General features: G+C 36.5%; 1 protein-coding gene across 3 annotated transcripts in view; it reads left to right on the top strand.

The window, feature by feature from the left end:
• PARPBP (PARP1 binding protein) overlaps positions 1-13,967 on the top strand; it is a 41,614-nt gene that overhangs the window by 2,129 nt on the left and 25,518 nt on the right. For 2 of the 3 annotated variants that reach the window (XM_014877021.2, XM_014877020.2), the window contains exons 3-6: positions 5,775-6,002; positions 6,882-6,989; positions 8,423-8,593; positions 10,203-10,357. In XM_014877021.2, the coding sequence (XP_014732507.1) occupies positions 5,775-6,002; positions 6,882-6,989; positions 8,423-8,593; positions 10,203-10,357 (662 nt within the window). Of the gene's footprint in view, positions 1-4,364; positions 4,442-5,774; positions 6,003-6,881; positions 6,990-8,422; positions 8,594-10,202; positions 10,358-13,967 lie in introns of those variants that run through there. The other variant, XM_088165412.1, reaches the window with a different exon arrangement.

Raw genomic sequence — 13,967 nt, 5'->3', positions numbered from 1 at the left:
GATGAAAACAATACTGACTGTTGTTGGAAGACTTACTCAAGTGTTGCGTAGTAAGTCAAACATGTAGTACAAAGCTTTAGTTTAAGAAAACCAAAATATACCAGAAACAACAGAACCACATCCAAGTGAAATCCCTAAGCCAATAAAAAAACCAACCAAACAGAAAACCTGATTTAGTTTGTGCATCAGAAAAAAATTTGTAGTCTACAATGTGCAGATTGGGGGGTATCTCTTGTCTTAACATTAAATATAAAATTGGTTAAATCATCCTCCACTGTCAGAAACATTTCAGCAAAGATGCTAGAATCCCAGGATAAGACATTTGTACTTCACAGAATGTAGTATATTCCAGCTAGGGGCCTGGTGTCCTCAACAATACCAGTGTAGGTAAAATGAGAAAATTAGTCTGCATCAAAATTAACTCTTGGAGAACTGATAAGACAATGATGCAAAACTACCTAGGGAGCAGGTGACTGTTTGTCATGTTTGTTATGATTCCCAAGGCAGAACTATGACAGTTTTCCAAAGCCAGCTCTGGAAATTGTGGTGCTCCGTTGTGTGCCAAAACTTACAGACATGAAAAGGTTATGGTTCATTGCTCCCTGTTTTCCTTACAATAAGTTTTTCCCTTCCACTAGAGGTAATTAGTTTATTCTACTTTTTCCTTTCTTTTCCTCTTCCAGATACTGTTCCTCTCTTCCATAAATATCTTTTCTTTCAGAGATGATATGACAAAAGTTACAGCAGTTATTTTCAACTAATTTAATTTTGAAATGTTTAGCTTAGCTTCTCCTTCAGATCTGAAGAAAGAACAAGTTTTCAAAAACCTGATTTGTTTTTTTCTGGTTATACTAGTTGCTCTAGTAAGACAAATCTTGGCTTGCATATGCGGATTAAAACTAATTTAGCATTTATATGTGCTGCCTCTGAAGCAAAACTTCTTTAGATGGTATGCATTTGGGATTCTTGAAGCAAAATATGTCTGGTTTATTTTGTTGAGAACTGAAGCTTCAAACTAAGATGCAGAGTATAAAGTTGTAGGCATATCCCTTATTAAGTTTGATTTAAATACAATAATTTTGAATTGTTAACGCCTGTGGAATGGAAATTTACTTTAATAAAATCAATTACTGCAATAAAAATAATTTCATTAATAGGCTGTGGAGTGGCTGTATTGAGAAAAACCCAACACATCCAACCTATCACAAACAACCAAAATACACTTGTCTTCCTTTAGAAGCCTAGACAATTTTAATGGATTTGTTGTTTTAACTGGTAGCTATATCTGCAGTGGAAATGAAAAATAATGAAGCTTTTTGGAGAACTCTAGGAAAGTTTAAAAGCTTCATAATCTATTAATCTTAAATTTCACAAGAATAAGGGTAGCAAAAGGGTGATAAACCCTGATCAAACAGCAGGGATGAAAGGTAAAAAAAAATCTGTACTTTGAATCGCTCTGAAAATACTTTGGTTTGTAGCACAGTTGTACCATGTGGCATAAAGACAAGTAGCGTAAGGTCTATGGTGGAAGCAAATACCTTTCACCTGATTAATCAGTATAGATCTAAAATACATTTTCAAGGAGAAGAACCTTCCTCAAGGTTTGAAATAGTAATAACAGTTTTCAAGATGAAGTTCAGCTGTAATTGCTTTAATTTGACTGGCTGTACCTGTGGATCAAAAGGGGGCTATTAGTTATTAGGTCAAATAATCACCTATCGTTTTCAGACTATGGCTATTTTAGCTAGTGGCATGGGAAACTGAGGTGTATAAAACAGTTATTTTTCCAGAATCTGCGAGTTTAATTTGTCAGACTTAAATGCATTGTAAATCTCTTATTGAATGAGAGCTTTGATAGTGGAAGAGAACCTGCTTCATTTTTGATTTTGGAAATATATCTTCCCTTTAGAAATTTGTGTTTGTATGTTTCTGATACTGTATAAAAGCAGTTTTGGTGTGTGGTTTAGTTCTGTTCTGTGCTTCCATGAGTGCATTTTATATGCTGACTGAAGAATATTATATTCTGTTTTGGTGTCTTGTATTTCTTGAAATTATTTTCTAAATTGTCCTGTTTCCATGTCGGCAAATGAAGAAAAATGCAGCCTTTTGCAGTGTTACTTCCTTAAACTGTATCCCTTTTGGTAATGAGATACTCCTTACTAACTTTGTAGCAATTTTATGTGATATGTTGCTTGTGATGATGCTGCTAAGAGAGGTTGTCTTGGCTGTTGTTCACTGTGATTAATTTTTCAGAGAATCACAGAAGAGTTGAAGTTGGAAGGGAGCTCTGGAGGTCACCCAGCCTCCTTCAAGTAGGGCAAACTAGCAGAGCCGGTTGTCCAGGACTATGTCCAGGTGTCTTTCAAATTGTCTCTGAGGATGGAGACTCCATAACCTCCCTGAACAGCCTGTGCTAGTACTCAGGCATCCTCAAAGTAAAAAAGTGTTTCCTGATGTTCAGAGGAACCTTCTGTGTATTTGTTTGTGCCCATTGCCTCTGTTCCTACCACTGGGTACCTTAGGAAAGAGCCTGGCTCCATCCCTTTTGTACCCAGCCTTCAGATATTTGTATGCATTGAGGAGATCTTTCCTGAGCATTCTTTTCTCCAGACTAAACAGCCCCAGCTTTGTCAGCCTTTCCTCATACCTGAGGTGCTCCTGTCCTATCATGATATTTGTGGATGATGCGTGACCTTTGTTGGACTTCTCTCCAGTGTGTCTGTGTCTCACTCATACTGAGGAGCCCTGAACTGGACACAGTAGTTAAATGTGGTCTCACCAGTGCTGAGTAACCTTCTCTTTAGAAAAAAAAGATTGGAGCAATAATTATTTCCCTGGATCTTTTTTAAAGGAAATTATATACTGAGACTGTTCTACTGTCTTTCCCTGTAATATGTAATCAAATCATAACTCTAAGTTAGTTTCATGTGTTTTTGTTTTGCTTAACAACTGGAGTTGTTTTAATGGTGTTAAAACTCTTGCTACTTGATGCATCTTCCTTTCCTTATCAATAGGACTTTTTCTTCTCCCTCCCACTCTTCTCTATAGTATTACAGGTGCCTGTTTTGAGGGGTAGAAGAGGAAGCAAACATGTGGGGTTTTTTATTTATTTATTTCTAGCCAGCAGGGTTCTAAATCTTCAATATTTTGTTTTTATTACCATTATAACTGAGAGTGCTGGCTTTAGAAAGTGCTGGTTTGTTGTTTGGGTGAGCACAGTTTTTACTTTGCCTGTTCCGTGATTCTGCTGTTCTACTGACCCATGCATCCAATACCTCTCTTGTCCTCCTTAAACAGAGAATATCTCTACTCTCTTGTGCCCTGGTACTGTTTCCATTGGCACCACCGACCCAAAGAAAAAGGTGTTGAGTACCCATGCCGTTGTCGTTTTAGTTATTATTATTTTATAATATTGTCATTTCTCTAAGCTTGGGCTATCGACCTGTAGCTTCACTGCTTCTGCACCTTGCAACCTATCAACTGCCAGATGTCCATGCACTTGTATTCACATGAACCAGTTTCTCAATCTGTGCACAGCACTATCAGCATGATGGAGAACTTATTAAAAACACTGCTTTATCCTATGTTAATGTGCTTTATGTTCCATTTGGAGTTTGGGGACTCCTCTGCTGTGTGAGAGTGTAGGGAAGCAAGGAAGGCTGAGCAGGACTAGAGGTGACAGGAGTGTAGAATTGCAAAACTCAAGGACAAAGCCAGAAAACAATGCTGCAGTCTAGGATGTGCCTGGGACGAATAGACCCAGCACAGACGTGGTGGTTAAGCACAGCATTCCTAAAAGGGTGGGTGAGCCTTAGTTTGGGGAAGGTGGAAGCCAACATTTTGATGCTGAAATGCACAACTTTCTGATTTCTAAAACAATTTGCCGTCCAAGTAAAAATTGTTTTGCTATATAGTTAGCACTAGAAAACTTACAATACCCACAAAATAGTAAAAAGTGGTGTCTTTAAGCATGACATGTTGCTACTGGATTCCAAAACAAGAATCCCCAGGTAACTTAATATGCTGCATTACCAGGAACTGAAGATGCAATACCTTATGTGTTCTATTCCTATGAAATAGAATACTTGCACTGCCTATAATAGAATGAAAACATGGGACTTTTTGAACTTCCTTAAGCTATTAGCCAGTTGACAAATGCTTACTGCAAAACCCCACAATATTTTTAAAGTTAATTTTAAAACCAGAGAGTTGAGAAATTGACTGTGTAAGTAATGGAATATGCCATCACAGTGAATGCCTGATCACAAAGGTTAATATCTGGAATGCAATATTTGGATTTAAAATATTTTTGCAGAACTAACGTGAACTTTGCTAATCTCTGCAGGCCCTTGATCTGGTGAGGAAAGGTTTTGATTTATTAGACACCTTATGAAGTTGTACTTTAACTTGGTACTCCTAGAGGATTTTGATTCAAAATAAAGTGAGAAAACAACTTTTTTTTCCCATCTACTGCTGCTTTGGTCTGTTTAAATTGGATTATAATATGATATGTTTAGTTTTTTAGGGGCTGAAATGAAAATCAGGTGCTTTTCAGAAAACACATAGGCACTTTTAATATTCAGGTGATAGGTGGAATAATATCTAAGTTCGTAGTGCTGATTTATCAGCACAGATTAGAAGGCAAGAAAGTGCTCTGAAGCTAATATGCATGAGTTCTAGATGTGTTCTAGAATTTTCACTCCTAGTTCTTTGCCTAGACACTATCAAAGTGGTTGACTTTCAGGATTTTGGAATTGTGTTTTTAACGATGTCTACTGACAAGGTTTTGGTAAATATGTTAGAACCCAAAGGAGGGATCGTTTGGGCTGGAACAACTTATATTATTAGTATTTCTCATATTTTCTTATTTCATGTGTTCTGTTGTTAATGCTGTTTATAAGCAATTAATTTCCTTAATGTGGAAATGTCGTAAAATAGAATTAAACCTTTGCTCTAGACAGGAGCCATCTGTCATTATGCACAGTGCAATGCAAGGCTCGTTACTTGGTCACAGGGCATTTATCTCATGTTGCATAGTGAAAAGCACCTTTTTTGCTGCCATATATTGGGGAATGCTTTAGATAACAGTAATGTGGACAAAATTAAAGAGCAGGGTGTGGACAAAAATGAGAAGGACAAGTTCTAAAAGAGAAGGTGGTAAGAGCAAGTAGTTGGAGGAGAAGGCAGAGGGGAACATGGAACATTACTCTTCTTTCAAAATTATTAGATTTAGTCTATACTGTATAGTTAATGTTAATTATAGTAGTAGTAACAGATGGGTGTGTGTGGCTTTAATGTATTTACTAGAACTGTGTAGTAACACTGTCAATGTTATGATAAAATATAACTGTAAACACAAGAAATAAAACCTCTTATTTTTAAATTGATATCTATTTTCTCAGTTTACTGCTTGAAACAAAGTAAAGGAGCCATATTTACTACCTTTGGGAAGTAAATGCCTGCCGTGCTGAAAACTTTATTTCTGCAAATAAAGAACTTTATGCAAGGAGTAGTCCTGCAACATTCACTGTATTTTCTCATGAGTAAAGTTTGATATACATGCCTGGTATTTTAAAGACCAGGAACAAATGCTGACAGAATACAACAAAATTCAACTGTTAATGCAAAGCAGTGGAGGAACTTCAACTATAAGTAAGACTTTGTGATAAATTTAGATTATGACAGATTTTCAAATATATATGCAGCTTGTTTTATATTTATTTTCAAAGCTATGCTGAATATCAAACATATTTTTTGCTTTTTTTGTCTATTAGTACCATGGAGACTTCACAGTATCACTCAGTGATGTGTTGGAAACTTGGAACTATTTGTTACATGACAAACTGGGATTATATGAAAACATGAAAGAACCTGAATATTATGCTGATGTGAAAAAAGCCTATCATGCCTTCTTAGCAAGAAGCAATATGTTAGATTTAATAGACATTTATCAGAAGTGCTGTAGTCTTGGACTTTTAGCTGAAGATGAAAGCATATCCCCTGTAAGTATTGTTTGTTTGACCTCTTATATTGTTTTGACATATTTTTGGTTCCAGCAATGGATTTATGACACTTCTGATAATACACAGAAGCTCTGGATTATTAACAAGTTAATTTGTTTTTCTTTTGGGGAAGCACTTGAGTTTAAATTGCTAAATATTTGAAAGGGGTCTTAAATTCACTCAAAAATTATTTCTCTCTGTTGTCCTGTTGGATTGTGAAGTCACGCAACTCTTCTATGAATAAATGACTCCTTGCCATAAATTGGACTGAGAAATAAACTGTAGAGATTAGATAAAACTGAAACAAAACTTAGTTATTAACACATCATGAAGTTTTAGTTATATGTTGATGTGCAGCCAAAATATTTTTAATTATTATGATTTGAAAACACCATGCTCTTTAAACAAAACTATATAATACACGTGTTACTGTGTTAGGGGTTTTTTTCAGAAGTTCCTGTTCAGCCACTCAGTCACAGCTCCATTTTATTTTATTGTAGGTCTTTTGTTTGTCTGGGGTTTTTAATGTGTTTTTCTTTTCCTCCTGCTTTTTGTGAGTAAGATAGAGAACTTGGGTGGGTTAATGAGCTCTTCCTAAACTCGGCATAACATATTAAATTTTCTCTAAAATGTAAGCAGCGGCTTTTAATGTAAATGCGTGACATAATTGGTTGAGATAATTTCTAAGTTAATTTTAATCTTAAACCTAATTTTTCTACTAGAAAAGTTGTACTACCTTTTAAAGACTAAAACTAAAAGTTGTAAGGGCTGTGCTAACCTCAAATACTAGCAAAGTGACAGGTTTACAGCAGATTTTAAAATCACTTTTGCTTTCTAGTCATCTTCATATTTAAGCTTATTCTGATCTCTTTATTAAAGGTTCAACTATTGGAATTTATTTCTGGTGTAATGAATGCACAAGAAAGTAATGGTTCTGTTCTTTCTACTCCTACACAAATCAACAGGCAGGGCCAGGAGCATATGAAGGTAAAAATTGTTTTTGTCTCTTGTATCTGTTGAAAAGATGAAATATCACACAGTTTTATTTTCCAATTATTGGTATTCAGTTGTGGCTGGGATAAAAAAAAATGAAAACCTGTGTATCCAAACTCTGCATAACTTGAGTATATTGTTGGTGTGTATGAGGCTCTGTGCTGAAATTTATATTCTGGAAGACAGTCCAGAATGGAAGACACTAGATGCAGAACAAATTTTTCTACAAATACACCCGTCACTCAAACATTGTCTTAACTTTAAATAAATGAAGTAATCTTTGATTTGATTTTATTAGCTTGTACTCTCTTACATATGGAAGAAATCTGAATAGCTGCTGTAGTGGTAGCTGTACCAAAGCAGCAAGGTTTGGCTGTCCCAATAGAGGACTTGAGGACTTTACCCTTTCAACCACCAAAATAAGAATCTCTGAGTACTTTCTAGCAGTGTTTGAAATACTTGGGCTTTAGTAATTTCCAAAGTTACTTTTCTCATAATAAATGGCATTTTCAAATCGGTATTTAGGTGTAATTCAAAGTATTTCTGAACAAGAAAATATTTTCTGAACTGAGGTTCTCCCCTAAGCAGCACTACCACAGTGGATTTCTTGCTGCTCTGACTTGTGCAGTAAAAATATTATTTGCTCTTTTTCCTCCTCTGAGGACTGTTTGCAGACTGTCACATGTACTTGTTTGGTTTTGTAACTATATTTTGTTTTATATATCCTGTGGTATGAGAAGATGTTCCATAGCAGGTATGAATTTTCTTGTTATATGTTCTTCTGTTAATGGCCTTTTTTTTTTTTTTTTTTTTTTTTTTTTTTTTTTTTTTTTTTCCTTAACTTGCAACAAAACTGCAAATTATTCTGTTCTGGAGCTGTTGTTCTCCAAGGGTCCAGAACAGTGCTGCAGTATTAGCAATTAGAATGTTATCTATTGGTTGTGTGGGTGGGGGTGGGTCACAATTTATGTCCAAACTGAGTCAGTGGAGTTTCTTTGCTTTAAATTACCTGGAAGCCAAGAGAAAAAAAACTACAGAATCTGTGGCAGAGCTGGCAAGTAATTTAAAATTTTTGTCTTCTTGAGGTTAATGACACATTCTTACATGGTTTAACAGTGCTAGTATTTACCTTGAGATAGAAAAAAGAAGTCTTTGAGGAGCTTTCTAAACAGAAACTTTTAACTGATTTTAATAACTCTCAAACACCTTGTGGATATTCAGGTACATTAGCAATTCTAACTTATTTATCATGTTTGTTTTCCTCAAGACTTCAGGATTCTCATGCATAAAGTAACATTTTGAGATGATGCAAGGTGAATTTTTACTCTTCCAAAAATTACATCAGTACGTGTCTAATTAACTTTAAAATAAAATGGAACAGAATTTAACAGTGGCATGACCAATTTGTGTGATGTTTTCTTATGCAGGTGACAATCCTGGCAAAGAAGTTTGTCTGTTCATATTTAAGCCTTTTGGTGAATTCTAAGGATGATCTGGCAGTGGCTTATATTCTAAATGTTCCTGACAGAGGACTTGGTAGAGAAGCCTTCACTAACCTGAAGCATGCCTCACAGGAGAGAAAAATGTCAGTTTTCCTGGTATGTGGGTCAAATGAATCTTCCTGGAGGTCAGGGTCAACGAATTAAATCTCTAAAAAATGGCTTCAATCTAATATGACAACACTGATGTTTGCAAGCCAAGTCAAATACCATCATGAACACTATTTTAAAGCTAAAAAGACAATAGGCTCCCTGGGGAGAAACGGGTTCTTGTTTGATCATGGGCTCTCAGAATGGACAGAAGAAGTAATTTCTGTGTGTATCTCAAGAGTTGTAAAATGGCATCTTGCAGTAGTTGCTGTCAGCACAGATGTGTCCCAAAAATAGTTGAAATAAGGTAAATAAGAAGTCTCTCTCCAAAGAGTCACTGTAGTCCCTCATACTCAAAACAGTCATTAAATTTTGCATGCAGTATAGCCTCAGTACAGACAACAGTAGTATGAGTTAAAAACAATATGGGTATATAGTCACTGAAGTAGCTGCGTTCTCAAACTTTAATGGTTGAATAAATACGGAAAACTTGTGAAATCTCTGTTCCAGGCTTAATTATTTTAGGTCCTAATGCTCTGTTAACATGGTTTAAAAATCTGTGTGTTTGGACTGGGTTTACTATGTCTTCTTCACAGTTGCCAGAGGGGAAACTTCTCTACTGTGTAAAGAAATAATCTTTTCTGGCATCTGTGTCTTGTAGATATCTTGAAAACTGGAGTGTTTTCCATTGGGAAGGGAAGGTCCTATGAACTATGTACTTGATCCATAGGAAATCTTTAGCACAAAGACAGGAATACTGGCAAACAGACAGCAAGTTTGCTTTCTGTGCTAGAGTAATTTGAGTTTTTCTCTTTCCAGTCCTAATAGCTTTATGGTCTAGCTCTGTACTCTGAAATTAAAATTTATGTGTAGAATTAACATTTCTGCATCTGTGTCAAGTGTATTGGATTGCTATCCTTACTTTCACCTTCCTGGAAATCTGCTAGGGTTTTTGTTCTTATTGTTGCTTTAAAATTTTGAGGGTTGAGGTTGAGCACACTCTAAGGTATGCTTTTGGCAGGTCTTTTCATTGCCTTACAGCATATAAAAATATATAGACACTTTCAGAATGACAGAAGCTTTAGTTTTCATTATTTTTGATAAGATTTGAGTATACATTATTTGCATGTCTGAAAATTGTTATAAGCTGAAGTCAATTTTTACATGCTTATGTTAAAATTGTCCTTGAATCACAGAGAACACTCTGAATATAAGAGTAGTTTTTGTGAGACCGGCAGGAACATTTAAACAGCCACAACAATAAAGGAGTTCTGTCCCACGTTTTAGTAAGTTTTTTGTCCTAAGCTTTCAAAAGGCTGATGTAAACATAAAATTAGCTGGGTTATTTTTGCTATGTTTTGTGGTTTTTGTTCTTGGGTTTTTTTTGGTTTTTTTTGGTTTTTTTTTAATGCATCTGTACTATTTTAGTCTTGATCTTGCAAATATTTATGGTGAGATGTACAAAGCTTGCAATTAAGAGCCGTTGTTTGATTTCAGGTAAGTTATTTCTGCTATCAGCCAGCTGTTACACAATCTGTAGCCCTATAGGAAAGGCTCACTTCAGCATATGTACAGTCCATGTCTGTCTACAATTTGACATTTCTGTTTCTCCTAATAGATGGCAACATCTTTTATCCGGACCATAGAACTGGGAGGAAGAGCCTCTGCATCTTCTTTGTATGATCCTTTAAGAGCCTATGTAAAAGGGCTTTCCGACTTTGTTAATTTTATTGACAAGCTGCAAGAGATTGTTGGTGAAATCTTAAATACAAGGTAATAGATTTTCTATTAGATTTTTTTTGTCTTGGTGAACACCTCCTTTTCTTGTGCTTGAACAAAAAGAACAAAAGAAAATCAAATAACGTACTTACTAAAGAATTCAGAGTAAACATTTAAAAATTAAACCTGATTTGAAAATATAATTGAAAAACCATTAGGGTAAGCTTATGAATTTTTGAAGGATTTTTTTTGTATTAAATTTTTATCAAATCTATGTATGTATGGTGGTTTGGTTACTTCCCTAGTTGTAAATGAAGTTACGAAGGTTTCCATCTTGTGAGTCTGGTAAGTACATAAACTGATATATGCCTTACTTGCTATTAAATTCCTTTCTTTTGGTCATTTCATTCTGTTTACCCTTATGTAAAGGAGTCTTTCTTGCTGCTAACAAATGACAATGTTGGTTATTTAGACTTTTCTTTCATTCATTTTAGCTATGTAAGTGAAGCATAATAATTATTGCTTAGGGAGTCTCTGGTGGGGTTGCTGATTTTGAATGTGTTTGAAGAACTGAAGTTAGTCTTTTGGGCAGTCTTATAAATGTTTGATTAATTAGGAAAGTGTAAATATATCCAGGAGTTTAAATTGATAAGTGCTGGCATTATTACAGAGAGAAGAGCTATTTTCTTAAGCTTCATAGAAATCAATAATTTTGTCATTTATAGTAAGTAATTTTTCCATACAAATCTTTGGCAAATCAGCTGTAATAGTTCTGTCCTTGATACTAAAGAATCGGGTTTTTTTACGTTTGAATTGAGTCTAATCCTCACAGTGGAAAACAAAATGTTTTAAGTAAGCATTATTTAAGTTAACGTTCAGTTTCCATTGAAGCTGGAAGTGAGAAGTATTTCTGAAGTTGTTTTGCAGTTTTGTCTTTTTTATTCCACTTTTTTGTTCTTTTATTTCAACATCCTGGATGCCAGAGACATACTGTCTGTGCTGGTGATTAAAGAAGACTATTAGCTCAACATATAGTATATGCTATTTTTCTTTGTTTAAATTGTATCTGGCACTGTATGTTAATAAATATTTTTCCATGTCTAATTTTTTATGTGCATGAACTTTTTTTTAGGATGAAAATACTTTTTCAGGTAAATACAGTTGAGAAAAGTGTGACCTAAAGTGCTGTATCTTTTTAATTACTTCTCTGTTTAAAAGTAAATGTTTAAATGTGGGAAAAAGCAGAGTGGGATAGTTGCTGGGAGTTACCAGTTTCTCACTGGGTGAATGTTCTGGAGCTTGGAAATGCTTTTTAGCATTCAGATATTTTGTGTAGCTTTCCCTGCTGTGCCATTTATTTTGCAATATAAATCTTGTTAGTGTCAGATGCTGGTGTGTGCATTAAATTGACTGTACACATGTAAGTATTGCTGTTTGTCTTGCTGACCAGGAGTGGAAGATGGCTGTACTGTGCTGTTGGTAGTACCTCTCGTACTCCCCATGGGCTTTATACCCTTGCTATGTAAGCTATGGTTTTTATCTATGTATCTATAGACGTTTTCAAGTGTTTGGTATGTCGCATGGATGAGCACTCTGTGTCCTGCCTGTCCTGTCAGTTGTTGGGAGTTCCAGGGGATCCAGTTCTATGCAAAAAATGTTCTCTAGTTCTGTTACTGCTGCAAAGTAGAGCCCAGAGAGGGGGAAAAGGCAACAATGCAGCAGACTCCCGAGTTGCTTCATCTGTAGAAGCTTGCTGACACATCCAAGGGCAAACTAGACAACCTGTCTGCAGCATTGCTGTTTCTCTGATGCAGAGATTAGCCAACCTGCATTAACCAGGTCTCTGTATTGCCTATGCCACAAGAAAAAACTCTGTTTTAAACTTAATGATTAGAAATCTGTTATTTTGTTATAATTTTGTTACAGTGGAGATCTCATGAAACTTGGAATTGCACAAAATACAAAGTAGCCAAATAAGTGGTGGGTCACTGTGGGACACATCTTGAAAAGAGGCTTTCTTCATTGGCCTGATTCCTTTGCTTTGGAAATCTAGGAACCAAGTAGAAGATCTTGGACAGTGCTTAAGAATATTTTGAACTTAGGAGATGTTATTGCGCAACCAAGTATCTGCTAACCTACGGGGAAAACCAAAGATGTGTTTCTCATCTCCCCATCATTCAGCTAAGAAAGTGAACAGCAGATTAGATGAACAAAGGGAATTCTGTCAGAGTGGAAGTTTTGTTCCAATATGTCACTCCTGATAGCAGGAGAATGGAAAGAAGAGGAAATTCGGTAGTTTCTAGGTGTATTCACTGAAGACTGAGCATTCCTACAGGTCTCTGGCATGTTGAACTTGCCTCTCCTCATCCTTTAGATGTCTAATATTAGAAGACATCACTAATCTTTCAAGAATCAGTAGCATGAATATTCGTTAATATTTGGGGGTGCTGTAAAACTTCTAATGCTAAAGCTGTTTATAGATTTGTGCATGTAAGACTTAGACAATGTAAAAACAGTAAATGGAGAACTTGGATGTTTCTACTTTTTTACACCTGTTTCTTGACAAGGAGCATATCAATGTTGTATTTGTCAGCAAAAGAGATGATTATTATACACCTTAGGATCTGAAAACTCTTTCCAGTTGGTATAAATGAAAAGCTGAAGTTCTAATCCATCATTGTGGAAACTTTTTTTTAGGCCAGAAGAACTCCTGAAATGACTTTTCCCAAGTTTGTTAAGAAAGTGTGACTTAAAACTGAAGGACAGAAGGTCATTTGTCACGTTGGTTACTGTGCTCGATGGTTAGCATGGGGGTTAGTGTATACGTATACATACGCTCTAAGAATCCCCACTGATTTTATAGAATAGCAAAGTTGGGAGCTGGCAGCAAGTTTTCCCCTCCGTTGGGCGCTGCCCTGGGCGCAGGCAGCGGCCGCTGGGTGTCAGCATCGCCCAGCTCACGCCGGAGCCAGATCGCGCTCGCTGCTCCCTCTCGCCCCATCGGAGCGAGCGCGGCGCTGCGGAGCGGCCCCGCATCGCGGGAACCCTGCAGCCCGCCGGAGTGTCACACAGCTCGCCTTCACCATGTGGATTAGTGCTCTCTGCTTCCCTCAACAGGGAAAATGCTGTTTCTTATGTGCTTCCTTTGGGAAGCCGTGACTGCATCTCGAGGCGCGGTCGTATTTGGGGAGCGAAAGCACGTTGGACTCTATCTAGGCTTGTGCTGGATGTTTGAGTTAATTGGACAGTGTTCACACAGCCCTGGAGGTTTGTGGTCTAAAGTTGCTGGAAAGTTGTGCAAGCATATGCAAAACATTGTATATAGGATTGCTTAAATTTAGGATTATAGAATAATTCAGGTTGGAAGGAACATCAGAAAGTTTTTGGTCCAACATCCCGCTCAAAGCAGGGTCGATTATGGAGTCAGCTCAGGTTAATCAGGGCTTTATCCAGACAAGCTTTGTACAGTCTCCATCCTTGGAGGTTTTTAATCTCCCTCTTGGCAGCCTATTTGACTGCTTTTGACCTCACGGTGAAAAGTTGTGGGGTTTTTTTCCTTGTATTGAGTTGGGACCTCTCTTCTTTCAGTTTATGCCTATTGTCTTTTTTCACTGTCTGCCAACATGAGGAGTCTGGCTCCATCTTCTTGGTTGCCACCCTGTAG

The sequence above is a fragment of the Sturnus vulgaris genome, chromosome 5 (assembly GCF_052056855.1).
Source record: "Sturnus vulgaris isolate bStuVul1 chromosome 5, bStuVul1.hap1, whole genome shotgun sequence".
NCBI lineage: Eukaryota > Metazoa > Chordata > Aves > Passeriformes > Sturnidae > Sturnus > Sturnus vulgaris.
Note: the sequence above shows the minus strand (reverse complement) of the source record. Positions and strands in the feature narration are given on the sequence as shown.